Below are 20782 nucleotides of genomic sequence, written 5' to 3' on the forward strand. Positions count from 1 at the left end.
AGTAAGTACATTCCTGAGACCTCTAATAGAGTCACTCAAATTTCTCTGCATATCAGTGAAGTGGTGAGCAAACACAAGACAAGAATTCAAATTTATATCTCAGATATAAAGAAGGCTGAAAGTTGATTTATCCCAAACCTAGCTAACCACAAAGACTAAAGCTGCGTACACACCTGCAATTTTTCTCGTTGGAAAGGATCTTTCACGACAAGGGAGTGCACGATGCATGAACGTTGCTGTACATACAGCACCGTTCATGCTCTATGGAGAGGGGAGGGGGAGAGCGACGGAGCGGCACCCTGCTGCGCGCTCTCCCCTTCCCTTTCATTAGGATCGGTCGTCGTCCATGGATCCGCCAGGACGGTCGTCGGACGATGGACGACGACCGACTGTACACACGGCAGAATTTCGCCCGATAATTGGCCGATACCGATTATCGGGCGAGAAAAATTTGCCGTGTGTACGCAGCTTAAAGCTACGTACACACGTCAGATTTTTATCGCCCGATAATCGGCATCGGCCAATTATCGGGCGAAAATCTGCCGTGTGTACAGTCGGTGCAGAACGTGGAGCCGACGACCGACCTGGCGGATCCAGGGACGATGGACGACCTCCGATCGTAATGAAAGGGAAGGGGAGAGCGCGCAGCAGGGTGCCGCTCCGTCGCTCTCCCCCTCCCCTCTCCATAGAGCATGAATGGTGGTGTATGTACAGCACCGTTCATGCATCGTGCACTCCCTTGTCGTGAAAGATCCTTTCCAACGACAAAAATTGCAAGTGTGTACGCAGCTTAAGACCAATAGTCCTCAATTAATAATTTCCCATAAAAGAAAATGATAAGATCAGCTGCTACAGCAACAACTTTAGTTCTTGTTTCTTTGCAGTTTGTTTAAAGGATTTACAAAAATAAATACAAAACTTTGTATTTTTGAGAGTACCAAACCTATTGGAATACACAATAATATATTGCCTGGCAAAAAAAAAAAGTCACACCCTATAACAGTCCCTGTGGTATCATTTTTTATATAATCTTATACAATGTCACAACATTTATTTCCACCCAAGTTCTTGTATTGATGATGGGGGAGCTGTAAGTCTTTTCCAGAACATCCCCAAGATTCTCCATGGGGTTCAGATCTGGTGGTGCCCAATCCATGTGTGACAATGATGTTTCTTTAACCAATCACAATCTGATCCTAATGAATCCTGGCCTTGGTGTATGCCTTTGCCATGAGGAAGAAAAAAATATATTGATGGAAAAATCTGGTAATTCTATACATTCAGAGTGATCTCATTTTGGGCACAGAACTTTCCTGATGTTGCCCTGATGATTTTTTCTCATGTTCGTATTTGATGTGATGGATAGACCGATTCGAGCTTGGGGGCTCCAAGACTCAGAAATGGGTGGTAGGAGCAACAAGAGATGGAGATGGACTTATGTCTTTTTCAACCTAACTATGAGATTATCTGAGGACAAATGTTGCACTATATAAAAGGGCTAGTCTCCTAAACATTCTTGTTTTTGAACAATACAACCAGACAAGACAATGATAAAGTGCCAAAAAAAGAATCCCCCCAATCTAACCAAAATGAAACCGACTCGCAAACCATACGGTGTAAGGCTTTGGACACAAGATGAGGTGGACTACACTACACACATAGCTCATCTGTCGCCTCTTCACCATGACCAAGCCCAAAATTCCTGTCCTTTGGCAGTTTAGTGACAATCATACACTATGTGGCCAAACATTGGAAAACACTCATCCCTTCCTTCCACAGCTATGGCCAAAAATAAACCTCTCAATTCCCAGTCCACTTTCCTGATTGGTGGCCTCTCTCTTCCTAGTCCACCTTCCCGATTATCTTCCCGATAGTCCACATCCCGCATATATGAATGAGGCATTTCATTGGCTTGATAGGGAACCCCTATTGCCCCATAGTGTTGAGTTTCTGGTACAGAACGTCAGTAAACTATGTTTCAACCTTCATCTATATCAAATTTAATAGAACTGAGGATAGGTTCAGGTAAATCCAAGTGACTTCCTCAGCTCCAATAGGTGTCGAGAACAAACCCCAAATTTAGGGCAGCCTTTATTGACATTTTTACCATGGAGGAACCCTTGAAATAACTTTCAGAGAACACCTGCTATAATCCACAGATCAAAGTAAATTAGTGTGGTGGTCAGTAAGAGGAATTCCTCTTACATTGCTGGCCAGTGGGAAGAATGTCACCCTTACAGATAACCAAAAACATCATTGGGGTCCCTTAAACTGACACTATTGCTCAGGGAACCCCTGAAGGATCCCTGGTCTATAAATTAGACCGCAATTCCAGTGGTTAAAGTGTCCCACCCTACCCTGGTATCCCAGACCCACCTGAGATGAGCCCTGTCCAACCAAGATGTTACATTGACAAATCTGGACCATTTCCAAACACCCTAGGAGGAACAACACCTGTACAAGCACCATTTTCCCCACCTAAATTCTAAGTGGAGCTGGGAACTTGAGTTTGACGTAAGAAGATATATTTGAGCATGCTTGATTCTTTTCTCATAAGACATTCCATGCCAGCCATATAAAGAAAAAAATCTACTGGACATGTTGGATTTTTAACTCTGATCTTGACCCATTTGCATACCAACAGTAGCTTGGCCCCAAGGCAGGCATGTTTCTAAGGATATGACATTAAAAAATGCAACAAGCATGCAGACCAACACGTCATCCATGCAAATGTCAAACTCAACTTAAAAGATTAATTAGCACAACATGGGCCAATTTCTGTTAATGGGCTGGCTTTAAAAAAACATTCTAAACTGTAAATATATTCGGTCCTAATAAACTTCCCATAATGAAGTAAACAGTAAGCAGAACACTCAATTTATCCAGCACAGTATAGTGTTTGTTTTCTGTAACCGTAACTGTAACAATACTTCAAAGAAAATCAAATATTGTCGAAATCTGTAATTTTAAAGAAAGGCACATTTGCAATTTTCTTCAATTAAATGTAATAAAATGAAGAATGCAAAGGACGAGATTTAAATGATGAATTTGAAGTATCCGACTTAGAACATTAAAAAAAATGGTAAATGCAAAACAAATTACAGTTAAAGAGAAACACAATGAATTCCAGATTTGTTAAGCCTAAAAATAATGGGAAGCACATTCTGGAGTCGCGGAGACGCTTACTAGTAATAAGGAACAAATTGCTGGTTTAGTTATACAGTAACCAAGATTATTAAGTAAATTTTACTTACAGACATTGGGTAAAAATTGCTGGACTCAAACTTTCTGTGCTTTTCGGTCTCAGTCACAGGCGAGCTCTGGATCACATGAAAAGGCTTGCCATTTCTTAAAGGATTACCCATTTAATTAAACCAAGCCTCCCTCAAGGGAAAGCGCAATTTGTGTCTATATACTCCACCTCAGAAATATAGAATTCAAACATACTATTCAAATCATGATGGCAGATGTGAACCCCGAGACTTGGTTCACTTCTTTGTAGAACATTCCACACATTGTGCAAGTTGTGCCCTCCATTGCACTATGGCAGCCCATTCCTTGGTAGCCACTTCTTGTCTTCAAACCCCCAGTGATAGTTGCATGGCATTATTAGGGAAGGTTCCCAGATGATGATGCAGCCATCACTGGAAGGTTTGAAGAAGACAAGAAGTGGCTACCAAGAAATGGACTGCCATAAAGCAATGGAGGGCACAACTTGCACAATGTATGGTTGTGTAAAGAAGTGAACCTAGTCTCGGGGTTCACATCTGCCATCATGGTTTGAGTAGCTGTATGTTTGAATTCTCTATTTCCAAGATGATGACCATGCCACTTGAAGTCACCATTTGGAACATCGTTGTCAGCTTTTTACTGAAATCCCAGAACAAAGATCTTCAAGGAATATTTCAATAAGGGTTCCTCCATGAAACACCAAAGAAGCACCAAAAACCCTTGTGAGATCTAGATACCACCAGTGCCTCTGGCCAACCTAGATCCAACTCCTGGCCTTGTAAAGGATCTTGATAGTAAGGCAGCTAAGAATTGGACATCCCCCCCCCCCATTTGGCTTTCTCTGTGTTATATATTTCAAGTTTCTTATTGTATTTCACATTTCAGTTTGGTTTCATCTAAATTTTCTAGTTTTTCCATGTTAGGGTTAGATATTTCACAAATGCTCACACATACACGTATTGCTTTCCATAAAGTATACATGAGCTTAGGTATATGCAGCTAACCCGAGGGTTGTCAGTGACAGGAAACAAGCAGCACCCTCCTAAAATAGCATTCGGCATCTCAGTACATATCCGAAGAGGAAGGGGTGGGAGGTATGTTTCATTCAATGACAACGACACTGTGAGCTTATTATCAGTTGGAAGATAAGCCAAATCCACTGAATGACTCTACAGGGCACGAGTTTATGTGTAATAGCTGCCGAAAAAAAAATAAAGATACTAAATATGGAACACTGAAAAATAACGGATAAGATACAGTACTTGGCCAGAAGTATGTTAACCCACACACCTCATTCTGAAATGACAGAGCTCAGGTATGTCCATTAAACAGCCTTGTGGTCACAGTTTGGTGAAGACCCTTTTCTGTTCCCCCATGCCCCGGGGTACAAAGCCAGCTCCATAAAGACATGGGGTCACCAGTTTGGTGTGGAGGAACTCGGGTGTCCTGCACAGAGCCCTGACCTCATCCTACTGAACACCATTGGGATGAATTGGTATGGTGAGCCCGGTATTCTCATCTAACATCAGTACCTGACCTCACCTACCTATGTGGCTGGATGTATGGAGACCGGTTGTCTCCAGTGAAGGGTCCTGGTAATCCCCCATCATACCAATACATTGTAGACAATTGGGCTCTTCCAGGCTTGGGGTCACAGTTTTATAAAGACTCTTTTCTGTTCCCCCATGACTGTGCCCCGGGGTACAAAGCCAGCTCTGTGGTTTCACCATCTTGGTGTAGAGAAACTTGGGAACCCTGACCTGAACCCTACTGAACACCCTTGGGACGAATTAGAATAGTGAACAAGGTCATCTCATCCAACATCAGACACCCTACAAAACCGTGGAGGAAGATCTAGGAGGACAACTCCATTTTAGGTGTCAAAGACGGTCAGGTGTCCACAATTCTTGGTCATGAAATGTATCATCTAAAGAGCTTCTGGTAGCATTCACATTATTAATGGAAAATTAAAAAATGAAAATGGTCATTTGGCCAGCTTGCTTGAAGGCAATGGCTTGCAACAACATGTGTTTTTCTACATGAATAAAGTCCATTATTTTTGAACAATTTGGCACTATAATGCAACAAAAACGATCTGACCTTTTTGACATCAAACTGTCCGACAACACTGTATGAAAATATTCCCCCATTACTTCTTTACTGATGTAAACATAAAAGGTCACTCGTTCATGATGGAACACTTCACTCTTCTGACCAGTGAGATAGCGACACTTTGCATTTCTATGCCGATATAATGTGCCCACCCGGGAGCCCAAGATCATCACAACCCGGAGCATCCTATTTTGGCCAGCTCCTTCATGAAGAATTGGGAGGAAGCAGAGTTACACGCAATGACCTCCCGGGGGTGGACGTTGCTCCATCATCTACTCCCTCGAAAAAGGTTATTCATCCATCCTACGGGAAACCCGTTCCCTCCTCTGTGATAACTGCAAAGACCTAACACGGAAAGCTGAAACAATCCAAATTTTTTTTGGCTATGCGGTGAGGGATCTACCTAGGTGTGACCGTGTTTACAACACTTCCATAGTGTGTCCCCAAAAGATAAGAATTCCTCTAAACGAATGGGCAAAGGTGAGGTGGGAAAACAGATTTGGCAACCAAGACCAAAAACACGACACGAGAACACAAAACCTAAAAACAAATTGGAAAAATTTTTTCCTATCAGTTAAATGACAGCCATCATTGAAATATTCCCTGGTGGTCCTGCCATGAAGGTTTTTCCTGTTATAGGGTGACAACGTCCTTGTTCTGTCTCTCAAATGTGCTCCTGGGTTGTCACCCCTTTATAAAGGCCTTTGGTGAAAACTACAAGCGGCATTTTAACTCACCCAATACATGGTCTGCTATTGCCTAAAGCCCCCCTCCCCCGCAAAAACAGAAAAAAAAAAAATGTGCAGATGACCCAACTAATATATCTTCCTAAAAGGGCGTCATTCAGCTTGAAAATCGAGCTGCAGCTATTGAACTTGGCAGACAACACCAGACAGAAGGCAAATTTTTTTTTTTTTAACAAATCCTAAGGCAGATTTGGGTTTAAAATAGGGGATAAGTTTGCTTTAAACTTGTAAGACCATGTGACGTCTGCCACCCATTAACTTTTCGGAATAATTAGCTACACCGTCTGGTGAAACTTTAATGGAAGTTAGCAGACTGAGCAGTTCACAGATCACAAGAGTCACCTATAATTCTATTACTCTATTACCCCCTGTGATGCCATCATCACTTTTGCATGGGTCAGTTCCTATTAATGTAAACCCCCCCCCCCCAGAACTACATCTCCCAGGAGCCCTTTCCTAGCATTGTTTTGCTTGAAGTGATATCACTGTATGCATGTAGAACGAAGCAGTGAAATGACAGAGCTCTGCAGTCCAGCAGGCAGGGCTGACAACACTGGTGGGGATTTTAGTTCTACAGAGGTAGCGTTGTCACCCCAAACAGGAAGTGGGGGTAAGACATGATAGAAATTGCAGAAATGTATTACTTTTTTTGGATTGTGCTTTCTAGAAATTCCCCCGGACCTCTGCAGGGTAATAGGGTCACAAGCCAGCTGCTGCAGATAGGATGCTGACTCTGCACAAGAAGTGTTTTTGGCCGAGTGTACGAGACGCGCTGATCCATGACACCAGCACACAGACCTTGCACTATCACCCAATTTATAAACTCGTTCAATCTCCGGCTGTGGCCCTTTGGACGGGGCCACCACACAGCTCTTGAATACATCAACCCCGGGCCCAGTGCGGCCTTTGCCTTCAGCTACTTCCACCCCAGTGAACAAAAGACTCATTAAAGCACAGCAAAGAAAGTATGTGTTACCAAAAAGGCGTGGGGGGGGGGGGGGGGGGGGTTACTCCATTTCAGTTTTGGCAGAAATACAATGAAGCCCTTCAAAAAAAAAAAAAAAGGCAGCGACAGCAAGCATAATAATAAGGCGTCCCACTGAAACATATAGTTAAGTCACTGTGAAAATGTTAAGCCGGGCTTATAAATAATCCTAAATCTATAAAAAAAAATCTGCTTGGATAAAGATTTTAATAAAAAGAGGAACAAAAATAAAAATCCAGGTGATCTTGACAATTCCTGTGCTAAGGTGACAACACTCGCTCACTGTGCTATATAGAGGTGCAGAGTTGTCACCCTGGCCCAGGTCTACTAAACACGTCTCATGAAGGCTACAGCTGGGAACAATGAAGCGGATTGCACAGAAAGTTATCAGCTAGTATTTCTCTGCACTTGTTAAACACAAGTTTATTGAACCCCCAAAAAAAGGGAACATTTTGTTTTTGCTTCAGACACTATTTTAATTTTTAATGGAACAGAAAGGTGTGGCAGTCCTGCATCGATGATGTCAGCAAGGAGGCGGGCTGAAAATGGGAGTGGCTTTTGCAGAATACTCCCAATGGGTGGAACCCTGGGGTGCTCAATGTATTCAAACCCCTAAAGTGTTGAGGTCCTGCATTGATGATATCAGTAACGTGGTTTTTGCAGGATACCGCAAAGGGTTGAAGCCTTAGTAAATTTACCCCCAATGAAAAAAATTGCACCATATGGGGTACACTATGCGCCTGCACCACTGGCATTGGAGGTTGGTTTTTCACACTGGCATGAACAGCTCTCAATCAAATCTCTGGGTGGTGTGCAGCATACGCACGGTGTACAGCATACGCAAGGGGAATGCCATACAGGGTGGGTAGTTAGCTGTACCTGTGCCTCGGCCTTACTGCACATGCCCCTGTAGGTCTCAAAGGCAGGTTGTTGCAGCCATCCATGGCTTCCACAGTGCAGTCCCTGCTGAGGAGCACGGGCATTGCTGCGGCCATAGTGACTTCAGCTGCTAGCAGAAACATAAGTGTCCAACTTTTTTTTTTTCTTTTATATCTTCACATTGTATTTCTTTATATTTTATCCTATTTTTAATATCCCCACTTCACAGACAAAAAACAAAACACAAAAGCGGAGCAGACAGCGAGGAAAGCTGGAGCATCACCGAGGAGCAACAGCAGCCAGACGGCCAAATAAGGATCGGAGAGGCGCAGCGAGCCAGGAAAAGCCTCAGCCGCTTACGTAGCCTATAGGAAGAGTTTAGTCATCCATTTCCTCCTGAAGCTGGAGACATTCCAGAGAGCTCTGGGCAGACACAACCGAGAGCCGCCGCGTTCCCTCGACTCGCATGGCACCCACTCAGACACAAGAGGGCGCTTTCATTATGATGTCATTGCAGCAAACTAACCGGGGTGATGAGAGGGAGCAAATACAGAACACTGAGATTACTCCCTTCCTGACTCATAACCTCATCACACGCACGGCTCCAAGACTTCTCTAGAGCTGCCCCGATTCTCTGGAATGGTCTCCTCGTCCTATTCGGCTTGCTCCTACTTTCTGCTCATATAAAACCCAACGCTTCCCCCTCACCTACCCGTCTTCTTCCGTCTCCTAAACCCTCACTACTTCCCACCATTCCATATCCCCCTCCTATTGTGTGATACTTCCCCCACCTCCTAGATTGTAAGCTCTTCTGTCCTCTCCTCTTCCTGCGTCACTGTCTGTATCTATCTGCCATTTTCAAAAGGAATGATGTACCTGCAATGTTTTTTTGCCCTAATTGTTTGCCCTTCCCACTCCAATCAGGGGTGCAGTATGCTGACAAGGAACAGGCAAAAAGGAGCAGAGAGATGACCTTTTCTTGCTGCTGCTCTTTACTGTCCAATCACAGCCTGGGGGCGGGCCACTGACCTAGCAGTGTTTGCTGAACTGCCCAGACAAAAGCTCGGTTGCACTGCTGTGATGTCTGTGTACATCTCAGGACTGGATGGACAGGAATAGAAATATTTTGACAGGTACAATTGCTCCATAAAAGACTTTCTGGTGTATTTAGATAAAAAAAAAATTGGGATTGAACACCAGGTAAACTTTTTTAGATTTTATTAGGATTGAATAGTAAAGGGTTAGTGCCTTTGGTTTTTACTATTATCCCCCTACTTCCTGTCTCTGTGTCAGTGGTCACCACAGCAGGATGTGATGAGAAATCTCCCATAGGGGACACAGAAATGAAGGTAAAAATGTTAGTTATATCTCTAGGTGCCCCAACTGAACTATCTCATAAGAAAGTGTCACCCGGGCAGAAAGCAGAGGAGATTTTTACCCAATTACTGGCTGCTAAGAGGCTGCAAGAGATCAACAGAGCTGAAAAGGACCAAAACAATTATTTCAATTTCCAAGAGGTTTTTTTTTTTTTTATTAGCAGACAAAATGTCAGTGAAGATTTACATTGATTTTAACACTGTCTGAGACTAAGGGCGTGTGTCCATATGAAACCAGCAGCTAAAAATAACTTTCTATCCGTCCTATTTAGGTGTTAAAAATAGTAAATGGCAGCAGGACAACCGCACAACAGGCGGCCCTTATAAAAGAGATGGAATCCTATGAATCACAAAGCCACTGGACCATTATAAGGCCGTGAGCAGGGAGAATGTCAGCTTTTTCCGTAAGGAGCGAACACTGGCACGCCCCTAGTGCAGACCGTAAATGTTGGGCGGGGGTGAGGAACGATACATCAACTGGCTGCAGGAGATGAAAATTCATATAATCAAAACTGGCAAGTTATATAACCTACTGAAATCTGCCCACCTCCACTTCCCTAAATCTGCCCCTTACAACTGCCTATACTTCCCTAAATCTGCCCCCCTTGGCCGCCTCCACTTACTTAAATATGCCCCCTCTGGCAGCCTCCACTTCCTCAATCTGCCCCCCACAGCTGCCCCCACTTCCCTAACTCTGCCCCCCACTTCCCTAAATCTGCACCTTACAATGTATGCTTTTCACCATGTGCATTAGAAGCTGCAGCAAGCCGCATAGAACTCACATTATTTAGCTCTTCCCTCCTGATTGCCCCCTGAATTATGAGAATCAGCATCATATGTGGGCGTTAACCTATGCAAATACAACCTGCCTAGGCCCGCCCATTCCCAAAGGCTGATATCCACCAATCTGATACAGCACCCTGCTGTCCCCACCCACCAGTGCCAATCTGTCTGCATTGCACAGAGAAGCACAACGACCCAGTGATGACATCACAGGGTCTATAATGTTTTAATGAAACCATTGGATTTAAGTTAAACTTTTTTTTAGCATGTAAATGAGGGGGAGGAGCCAGGAAAGGCAAAAATCCTAATAGTTTAAACTTCAATTTCATGTGATCTGTATTCAGGGTGATGAAATTTAAACTGAAAACAGATTCATGGTTGCAGCTTCCTGGCCCTTCACATGCGCTGCTCCATCTATTGCAAGAAAAACGGAAGTGAAAGTATCAGTGGGTTACATGTTGGTATCTCAGCGACTCCTCCTTATGAAACAACATCCTGCATTGCAGTGACACCTGTGACCTCTTTTCTTACATACCATGGCTGCTGATCCCCTACAGAATCTTTACAGCCACTTCCTGTCATTATTTCTGGTGCGACCACACCCTTGTGTCGTCCATTACCATGCGGGGTGCATGCTCACACTCACATGTCTGAGAAAACAAATGCAATGACAACATGTAGGCTATGTTACAGTAAGTCAAGCATTCCCACAATGCACTGCAACTGGAAGGTGTGAATGAGTCACAAAAAGGATGACGTTTACAATATTTGTCCAATATTTTACCCTTTTCTACCCACAATGCCCGGCACCAAGGATGTGCTCATAAATTAGCTCTGAGATGACGTCGTATTCGACAGCAGCTCTGCAATCAGGATACAGCCTGCATGGTTCCCGCCTATATGAACACTATGACATCATCATCGATGATCACATGATATTGCAGACCTGTAGCCCATTGGACAGAAAGATTGCCAAGCTCCGGCTTTTAAAGTGAAATGCAACCTTTAAAAAAAAAAAAAAAATTTAGGACAAAAAAAGTAACAATTTTTTTCAGAAGGTAAATTAGTTTGTGTGTAAAAAGTTGACTGAAGCATACGCAAAAGAATCCGTGCCACCACCCACGCAGGGAATAGCAACATTGAAGCTACCAAGGGGTATTTAGGTCCTACGTAGAAAAACAGGAGATGGCATGGATGGGATCGATGAGAAGGGGGCACTCGGGTTCACTATACACGCTACAACTGTATTACACAACTTTATCAAACAGGCCCTCAAATTACACAGATCTGAAGGACTGCACTGCGTAGGGCAGATTTTTGCACAGGAAAATCTCTAGCACATTAGGATATTGATGGCATTATGACATCATCAGGGCATCAATGGCCAATTTTACCAAATAAATGCTGGGCAATAGTGGTAAAAATCTGCCCCCAGGGAGACCCTCCCCCCTCCAGACACATTCACCTTCCTGAGGTCTAGGCAGAGGAAGCTTGTGTGGGATCTCTGATTCTGCTCCTGAGCTGTATAAATATACAAAGCTGATTAAACTACAACAAAGTAAACAGGAATCTGTTATCTGCACCAAGGCAAACACAAAGGTGAGGAACAGCAAATACTTCAACAATGAGGAATGTGGATACAAATGTATAAACATCCAGGAATAAAGAGGAACTCCTAAAAATTAAATGCTGCAATGTCCCCTGCAGTACTACTTCCCTGACACAAGGTGTCCTTCTGAGTTGCAGAACTGCAAGCATCAGTCAACACTTTTTGTGAGCCCAGACTGTCACAGACCCACCCCTTGGTTGGGAATGGATGGAGAAAGAAGCAGCACAGGGATGAGCTCACCCCACCGTCACTTTGCTCCATCCTCCATGACATTTCAAAGCATGCCATAACCACAGGATATAAAGAGCGCCCAGCCCTGGACAGGCTGTGTGGTGAAAAACATTTCCTCACTCTCCTCTCAGATTGCAACATTGTGACTTTTTAGCAAGCCATTATGGTTAAGGCTGATCTGTGTTAAACAATTGTGAACCAGTCTTTCTTTCTAAAGAAACATTTGGAGACATCATTGATCTTTAAGAAGTAATAAATACCCAGAAGGGTTAAGCTGCGTACACACTTGCAATTTTTGTCATTGGAAAGGATCTTTCACGATCCTTTCCAACGACAAGGGAGTGCACGATGCATGAACGGTGCTGTACATACACCACCATTCTGCTCTATGGAGAGGGGAGGGGGAGAGCGACGGAGCGGCACCCTGCTGTGCGCTCTCCCCTTCCCTTTCATTAGGATCGGCTGTCGTCCATCGTCCGTGGATCCGGCAGGTCGGTCGTCCGGACGATGGACGACACCGACTGTACACACGGCAGATTTTCGCCCGATAATTGGCCGATACCGATTATCGGGCGATAAAAATCTGACGTGTGTACGCAGCTTTACATTGGCATTGTTCGGCATGCACAGACTTTTATATCACAGGGTGGGGATATCCTCAAACCATCACACATTTTTTATTCCTCTGGCATATTGTTTGTGTACAGTAGTTCAAAAAATAACCTTACAGGCCCATTACACATCGTAATAAATATGTGCTTGTGAATTTTTAAAAATTCCTCTCTGAGCCGTGAAGTGGGGCTACACCTAAAACAGCAGCTCACATCCTGCCTGTCTGAGCACCGGATGCAGACAGCTAACTGCAAGGCGTGGCAGGAGCACAAGTATTACACACACTCCTTAACAAGCCATTACTGAAATCCCCCAGAAAGCACAAAGCAGGGGAGCTTATCATAACCCAAAAATTAAAAGAAAAGAAAAAAAATGGGTGGGTGCAAGAAGGTCTGAGACAAATCCGCTTCACATCAATGAGTCATTTCTGGTATCTATATGACAGAATCCTACGCCCCGGGCCCTACATTAAAAATGTTTCACAATACTGGAGATCAAGACTTGGCAAAAAAAGAATAAAAAAACAAAATAAAAAATAAAAAAAAATCAAATCAGGGTTGGCTGGGGTAAAGTATGGGTTAAATAAGATCCCACTGTAATAAAATCATAAAAAACTTCCTATGTAACCTCCTCCATACCCCCCACATTTCTTTCTGATTGGCAGATGAGGACAAAGTGGATACAAAACTTACAATGTGTTACTTTGTATCTTTAGTTTTTTGTCTTTTTGTAAGGAGGAGGGTGGCAGAGGTGGACTTGATACAAACTAACTTTATTTGTTCAGAAAATGATCACACAGTCAGTCAATGTGTCTCCCCCTATCAGGTCATAAATTGGCTGTGTGGGTTGGTCACCAATGGCTTCTCCAATAGACAGATATGCTGTACAATTTATGGGATTTTTAATGCAGAGTCCTTAGGAACCTCAAAGGGGCCCTTTGGTGACTGGCTTCCTATGCTTCTCTAAGAATATGCTTCCTTAAGTTATGTTGAATATTGAAAAGTGTTTTGTTATATCTGTTCAATAAAGGTTAAAAAGCTAACTAATAACTTCCTTTGCGGGATTCTTACAAGTTACATTGTTAGCAGCTATTTTTCTCAACTACAAACCCCATGCCCTTTATGGCGGGGGTTCTGTAATGAGATCCTGGGGTGACAACACTGCTCCTTTATATATGCAGTACAATGAGTGAGCGTTGTCACCCCTAGACAGAAATGTTACTGGCAGCATTACTGATAAAGGAATATTAGGCTGAAAAATGAAAGCTAATGCTCATCTAAAGGGTGGAAAGCTGAAACCAACAAACACTCCATTCACAGAGCTGCCCATCAGGCATCAAACTTCACAAGATATTCTAAGTTCCAGATTCTTTATTCTGAGATGGGAAATCATCAGCCGACTTTTAGATGTGAAGTTTCCTGTGCGGGGGTATAAGGTTCCCAATGGGGGTGGACTGGTTTAGTCACAGGCTGGATATAAAACAACGGCCCATCAACCCAACATTGGCTTGGACTTTCATCTTGCCAGTAACAGCCGGTAGGGGTACTTCCTGTTTTCAGGTGACAACACTGCCCCTGCACTAGCAATGGGGGGTCACCTATAGCCTTTGCGCTTCTGTAGCACAAGCTGGCATGTTGACACACTAAAAAACATTGCAGACCACCCACGGAGCGCCTCAGCAGAATGGATCTTGGGATATGTAGTCCTTTGCATGCTGGAGGCACCACCAGGGACTTTACAGCTATAACGGAGCAGAAGAGAAAGAAGCAACACAACAAGACAATCAGCTGAATTAGTCAGAAAGTGCTGATTGAGGTGAGAAAATAGCAAGGATGATAAGCTCTTCACTCCTCTGCTTCTCCTTTCACTGTCCAATCACAGGCTTTTTTGTTTTAATTCAAAGGAATATAAAAATCATCGCTTGCAGCAGTGCCTCGGCCCCATTTGCTTTGCCCGAGCTGACTTTATGCTTTGCATTCAAGTACAAACTTGACCGGGGTTGTCACAGAACCCCGGCCAAAAAAAATGCTCCCATTCAAGCTGGAACAAGGTTTGCTTCTTATCATCCGGTGCCAAGAGACCTCCCCCGGAGGATACGAGATTCCCCATCTTATGAACAGCGAATACAAAGAGACTCAGCTGTGTTCAAAACGACGTTACAAAATTCCATCCACGTAAAATGTCTGCAGAGACATGCAAGAGAAAAAGATGGAAAACCCCCAATGGAGGCCAAAGAATTTAGGGATCAAATCTTTTTTTTAGGATAGGTTACATCTCCTGGAGCCACTTCCTGTCTACATGCACTCCTGATATTTCTCAGGGATGGTGACAACAGTGGACCACTCCTATGTCACAAGTGCTGAAAAAGCCAGGTGTAGTCCTAATCAGAAGCCTGGGTGACAACATAGGTGCTTATCGGGAAACAGACACTGAGCGTTGTCATCCTATAACAGTAAGTGTTCAAATAAAGACCTAATACAGGAAATCAATGTCTGTGTATTATGCATTAAAACAGATACTTCAGAAGCTTCAATCTAACACTAGGTGACAACACAAGTTCTAAACTAGGAGACAGAAACAGGGCGTTGTCACTCATCTACAGGAAGTGCCTAGACCAGGGCTTTAATGGAAGGATGAACAAAGATTATTTTTAATGTTCTATGGTTTCTAGGAGTCCAGTGATTGAATTTGCAGCAACTATAAACATTAAAAAATATTTCATTGAAATGCTCTGCTTTGTAGTGATACTGAATATACGTTCCTGCTGTATATGATTAATAGTAAAGAGCAGTGCTGGATGAACAGCAACTTCCTGCTTCAGAACAAAAGTAAAGGGGTTCCACCCAAAACCAGCTACTGACAGGAAGGAAGTGTTGTAATGTGCAGTGGGGCAAGCAACGTGATCCTCCACCACAGAATACCACATATGTGTCATTGCAAAGACTGTAAAATGTTCACTGGCAGGACTGCAAAACACCCAACGTGGGTTAATGTGTGCAGAAACCTTTACACTGTCATGGAGGATCTGTTGAAAGAGAATAAATGTAGTTTCAGGCATACAAAAGTTTGTAATACCTGACTAGGGCATATACTCCATGACCAACAGTATGTGGACACCTGACCATCACATCTACTATATGACCAACAGTATGTGTACACCTGACCATCACATCTACTATATGACCAACAGTATGTGGACACCTGACCATCACATCTACTATATGACCAACAGTATGTGTACACCCGACCATCACATCTACTATATGACCAACAGTATGTGTACACCGTCACAGTTTGGTGAAGACCCTTTTCTGTTCCCCCATGACTGTACCCCGGGGTATAAAGCCAGCTCCATAAAGACATGGGGTCACCAGTTTGGTGTGGAGGAACTTGAGTGTCCAGCACAGAGCCCTGACCTCAACCCTACTGAACACCTTTGGGATGAATTAGAATGGTAAGCCAGCTCTTCTCACCCAACATCAAGTTCTGATCTTACTAATGGCGTCAAATTTTTACTAACACGCTTCCAAATCTAGTGGAAGCCTTCCCAGAAGAGTGGAGGATGTTATAACTACAAAGAGGGATACTACAAAGTATTGGTCATTGGGGGTGGGCAGCTCTAAATTATTGGCCATAGTTTAGGAATGGGATGTCCAACAAGCTTATACAGATGTGATGGTCAGGTGTCCATATATCATGAAGCAGAACAGAGTCAGAGATAGATTTCTTCTGTGAATTCCCATTAAAAAAAACCTTAAAAGCAGAGAGATAAGCAGCTAAATAAACTTGGTAATACTTACAACCATATATCTAAAAATAAATATTAGTTTGTCCTTCTTTGGTGTCTTTCGTGGTAGATTCCTCTGTAAGCTTTTAATGCAGCTCTGTCAAACTGCTGCCTTGTCTTTACTGGTGGGGCATGTCTTATTAAATTATTATCATGCCTTCCTGCCCCTCCATTTACTGGTGGCCCGATGATTGGTGGGGTAATAATTAAAAAGCAGCAGGAGAGGGGCTGATCTCTAACAATTAACGAACAAAGCAGGGGAATCTATTCACTACAGATCCTCAGGTACAGCTTCCTCTCCAGCAAGGAAAACATTGAGCAGCATGGCAGTGACCCCAGCAAATATCACTTCAAATTAATTAAAACAAGAAGTGCAGAGAATGTGACTTGGGGGGGGGGGTAGCTTAAGCAGGAGGGGAGTGTGGAGGATATGACAGAGGGCAGGATGTGAAGGACAGGAGAATGGGGGCTATAAGAAGGGGCAGTATGTGCGGGAGGGGAGTGCAAAAGGTATGATGGGAGCAATATGCGCAGGAAATGAAAAGAGCATATCTCTTTGAACATTTATTTTCAAAAGACCTTCTAATAAAATAATTTCTAATGGTCCTGGCACAAAGATTATTGTACATGAACTTCCTTTTACAAGGTCACAGTACTCTGTTTTCCAACTGCACTCTAGCACTGGTACCCTGTTGCATGGGCTTCCAATGGAGTGGCCATTTGTACCAGGGTTCAGCAGGCAGGGTTCACTTTGTCACTTCCGGGAAACCCATCCTGAGAGGGCAGCCCTAGATTGTACTGGCAAAAGTCAATGGCCTTCCCACTTTACATGGCGTTGTACAGCAGAGTAGAGCACCGGCTTCCAGAGTAGCAAGGGACATGACAAGTTTCCCTCCTTACCCACCATCCCCTGGATAAAAGGAACACATTTGCCGGTTGCAGCTATGTGCAGACTCATTGCATGAATCCAGCTACAATCTTTATTTATGTCACAAACTGAAATCCAAAATATTTTCCAGTCAGGGTTTGTTTTTTATAAATAGGATTTTAGTTAAATTTGAACATCAAATACAAAGAAAACCAAATATATTTCAAAAACAATCCAGGTCCAGTGTGCACGTTGTCTGAATGTATTGTACCAGCTCACCATTGGATGCAATGTGCAGTTCTTCCTTAACAATGCAAGATGCCAGGTTGGTATTTAGGCAAAGCCACTCAAACAACCCAGCACCTCTATAGAGGTAACGAGACACAACACGTTCCAACGTGGGCCAGGTTTGTGGCATGTTGGGGCACAAAGCATGAGAAAACTGAGCCAAAAAAATTAAAACAGAGGAGCTGTTAAGACAAAACAAAATGATCATTTTTGGGTGATAATCAAGGGGTTTTGGGCACGGGGGGCACCTTATTATGGAGGTGCTGGGAACAGGGGCCAACTTATTAGGGGGTGGGGGCACAAGTGGCAACTCCTCTGGAAATGAGGACGCCAAATTAGGGGTTGCTGGAAACGGGGCAATTCATCAGTGGGTGCTGGGGATAGGGCAAACCATATGAGGGGATTGGTGGAACAAGAGAGCAACAATTTGGGGGATGCTGAGGACAAGGGACACCATATAAAGGTATCCTGGGGACAGGGGGCATCTCATCAGGGGATGGGGAATAAATTAGGGGATGCTTGGGACAAGGGACACTATATAAAGGGATCCTGGGGAGAGGGGGCAACTCATCAGGGAATGGGGCAACAATTTAGGGGATGCTGGGGACAGAGGGCCCATATTAGTGGGGTGCAGGGGCCTGTGAGCAATTTATCACAATATATATACATTGGAGTATTTGAGATAACACCAAACGATACTTTCACTTTAGTTTTCCGGCTGCTGAAGGAGATCCGAAGCAACAAAGAATGAAAATAGGCCAAAAAGTTTTTTAAAAAAGAAAGAAAACAGTGCAAGTTTATCTGCAGCTTGGGACTCGTGGTGTTCACTGGGATAAGTGATCTTTGCTGCGCAGGGTTAAAGCTGGTCACTTCCTGTCAGTAGAAGACAAGGAGGGAGACTCCCTGAGTCACACACCCAACACAGAACGCTGCAACTGTCTTCCTTAAAATGCGGGAAAGTGTGGACCCCCCAGCACCACACCCTGCCTAGCAACGCCCCAATCCAAAATGACTCACCACAAGGGGTACAATTTAAAGACATCATCATTTTACCTCCAAACTCTGGCTGGGACTTCAGGCAGAATTTTAAAGTTGCATTTGAAGCCAACGGTTGTATGTTAAAGTGTTAAAGTACGGGGCCACCATGGCTGAGCCGTGCTTTGAGAATGGTGGGTGTGATGATGCAGAGTCTGTGACCGGGGATATGGACGGAAAGAAGGGAGCTCAGGCACCATGACTGTTCAGGTCACGTTCTGAATTTTTAGGTTGAGCAATGGCAGCCCCCATGGTGGAGTCACTTCAAGCTCTCTAAGCCATGAATGCAAGACATATCCAACCCTAGGGGTATGTTATTCAGGGTAAGGGCTCACTCCTAGCATTAGGTTTAGGTAATGGGGCTGGATGCAATGGAACACAACCACATGGCTCAGTGGATCAGTGTCCATATGGCAATCAGTCAAGGCAGAATTACCCCCATAGTATTTAAATGACATCAAGCGTTCACCCAAAGCCCTTCTATTCAATAAAGAGTTGGGGTATCTTGGAGAAGTCTTCCTGCCTCTCACTGGGTCAATAAGAGGGAATCCCAGTACCCCCATGACCCATGAATCTAGGTTGGTAGGTGGGTGGTGGGGATTTAAAAGGAAAGCTTCCCTAGCAGGTCAATGTCATTACAAAAGTAAAATAATCCATAATAAATACGGTGACAACACTCTGTCACTATCCCCAATCCTGCTTTTTAAGTTGTCACCCAAACTACTAAGAGGTTGGACATTTGGAAAAATGTAAAGATATAATGCAAAAACTGTTCCTGAAGGGATGACGTTCAGTTTGCCAAAGCCTGTTCTGTTTTCTGAGAGATACACAATGGCTGCTATTGATGAAAAAAGTCAGACAAGATGAAGTACAGAACTTTTTTTTTTTTTTTAGCCCCCGGGACGGTACTTGGAATCCGTCGTTAGGCACAATATCTATCCGATGGCCCATTCTGCAGTGATATAGGGCTCCTAATGGCTGTAGAGCAGCACAGGATGGGCTGTCATTTCCCAGAATAAGGGAACTGTGACCACTGAACATCCTCTAACCATGGACAAAATGGCGCAAAAATTAAACAACAAGCATGGCTAACCGAGCCTGAAGATGCCCCTATGACCACGCCGGCTCCAAGTTTATTTAGGCATCTGATTGAACCACAGCAATCAGAGGGGGGGCCCCAAAAAGTACCTAGAAATGTTAGAACCTATAATAATCTTCTATGGGTATTAAAGGGACCCTGTTGTGTCAGAGATGCAGGAGAGACACAGCATGTGACAACCAGGGGGTACAGGGACCACCCAAAGTGTGGTGTCCCACGCCGCAGATCAAACCAAAGCAATTAATGAGGGGGGGACCCGGCACCCCAAATCTCCTATATACATCAAATATGTCAGAAATCCGGTCCTGGGGTATTAATAATCATGTTTGATTCAGCAGGAGGAATGCAGCATATGGAGACAGATGGGGCGGGTAGCCTAATGGGGGGCAGTAACATGCCCCCCAATAAAAGAGAACCCCCTCTTCTCCAGGCTGAGCTTATCTGACCCTACAATGACAGGGCTTCTTTATTAAGTGATGGGGTCACTGAACACAAGGAAAAGGATCCATAAATACAGCCATGTGGCTGTCATCGCTTTATTTGGGTTGTGAATGTTTTGTGGGTTGCTGAGCCTCATGGCCCCCCCATGGCAGGCTGGGAAAGTTTGGGGAAAGCAGCTACTTACAGTCTTAGGCATTGTGAGGCGGTAGGTGGCTCTGTGTCTTGTTATGTCTAGGGGCTCCTCTCCATACAGATGAAGGCGGGATGTGGACGGATCAGCGCTCCTTCTGCTAATAAGATTTCTGCGCTAACGGAACACTGAGCTCTGAGCGCTGACCACACCCAGGGAAATGAAGACATGGCACGGCACAGGCTCCGGCCCCGCCCACACACCCCTCCGGCTCCGCCCACACACCCATCGGGATCTGCCTACAGACCCTCAGGCTCCGCCCACAGACAGGAAGGGTGGGCGGACCACGGCGCGAGCGGAAAATAGAAAAAGATACAAAGTAACTCTTAGGAGAAGAGGGGGGGCATCAGGATGGGGGCTGGGTACAGGGGGCAATTCATTCATCATGAGAGGCTGGGTACAGGGGGCAATTCATCAGGGAAGGCTGGGGACAGGGTGCAATTAATTAGGGTGTGCTGAGCACAGGGGGCAATTCATCAGGGGATACTGAGGACAGGGGGCAATTCTTCA

The 20782-nt window shown here is 44.2% G+C and overlaps 1 protein-coding gene across 1 annotated transcript in view; it reads right to left on the minus strand.

The window, feature by feature from the left end:
- The window catches only part of MSN (moesin), a 35890-nt gene extending 15466 nt beyond the window's left edge, over positions 1–20424 (minus strand). Inside the window, exon 1 of the mRNA XM_072431158.1 lies at positions 20267–20424. Coding sequence (XP_072287259.1) covers positions 20267–20278 — 12 coding nt within the window. The 5' untranslated portion in view covers positions 20279–20424. The remainder of the gene's footprint in view (positions 1–20266) is intronic.
- Between the last annotated feature and the right edge of the window lie 358 nt (positions 20425–20782).

This window comes from Pyxicephalus adspersus, chromosome Z (genome assembly GCF_032062135.1).
Source record: "Pyxicephalus adspersus chromosome Z, UCB_Pads_2.0, whole genome shotgun sequence".
Lineage (NCBI taxonomy): Eukaryota > Metazoa > Chordata > Amphibia > Anura > Pyxicephalidae > Pyxicephalus > Pyxicephalus adspersus.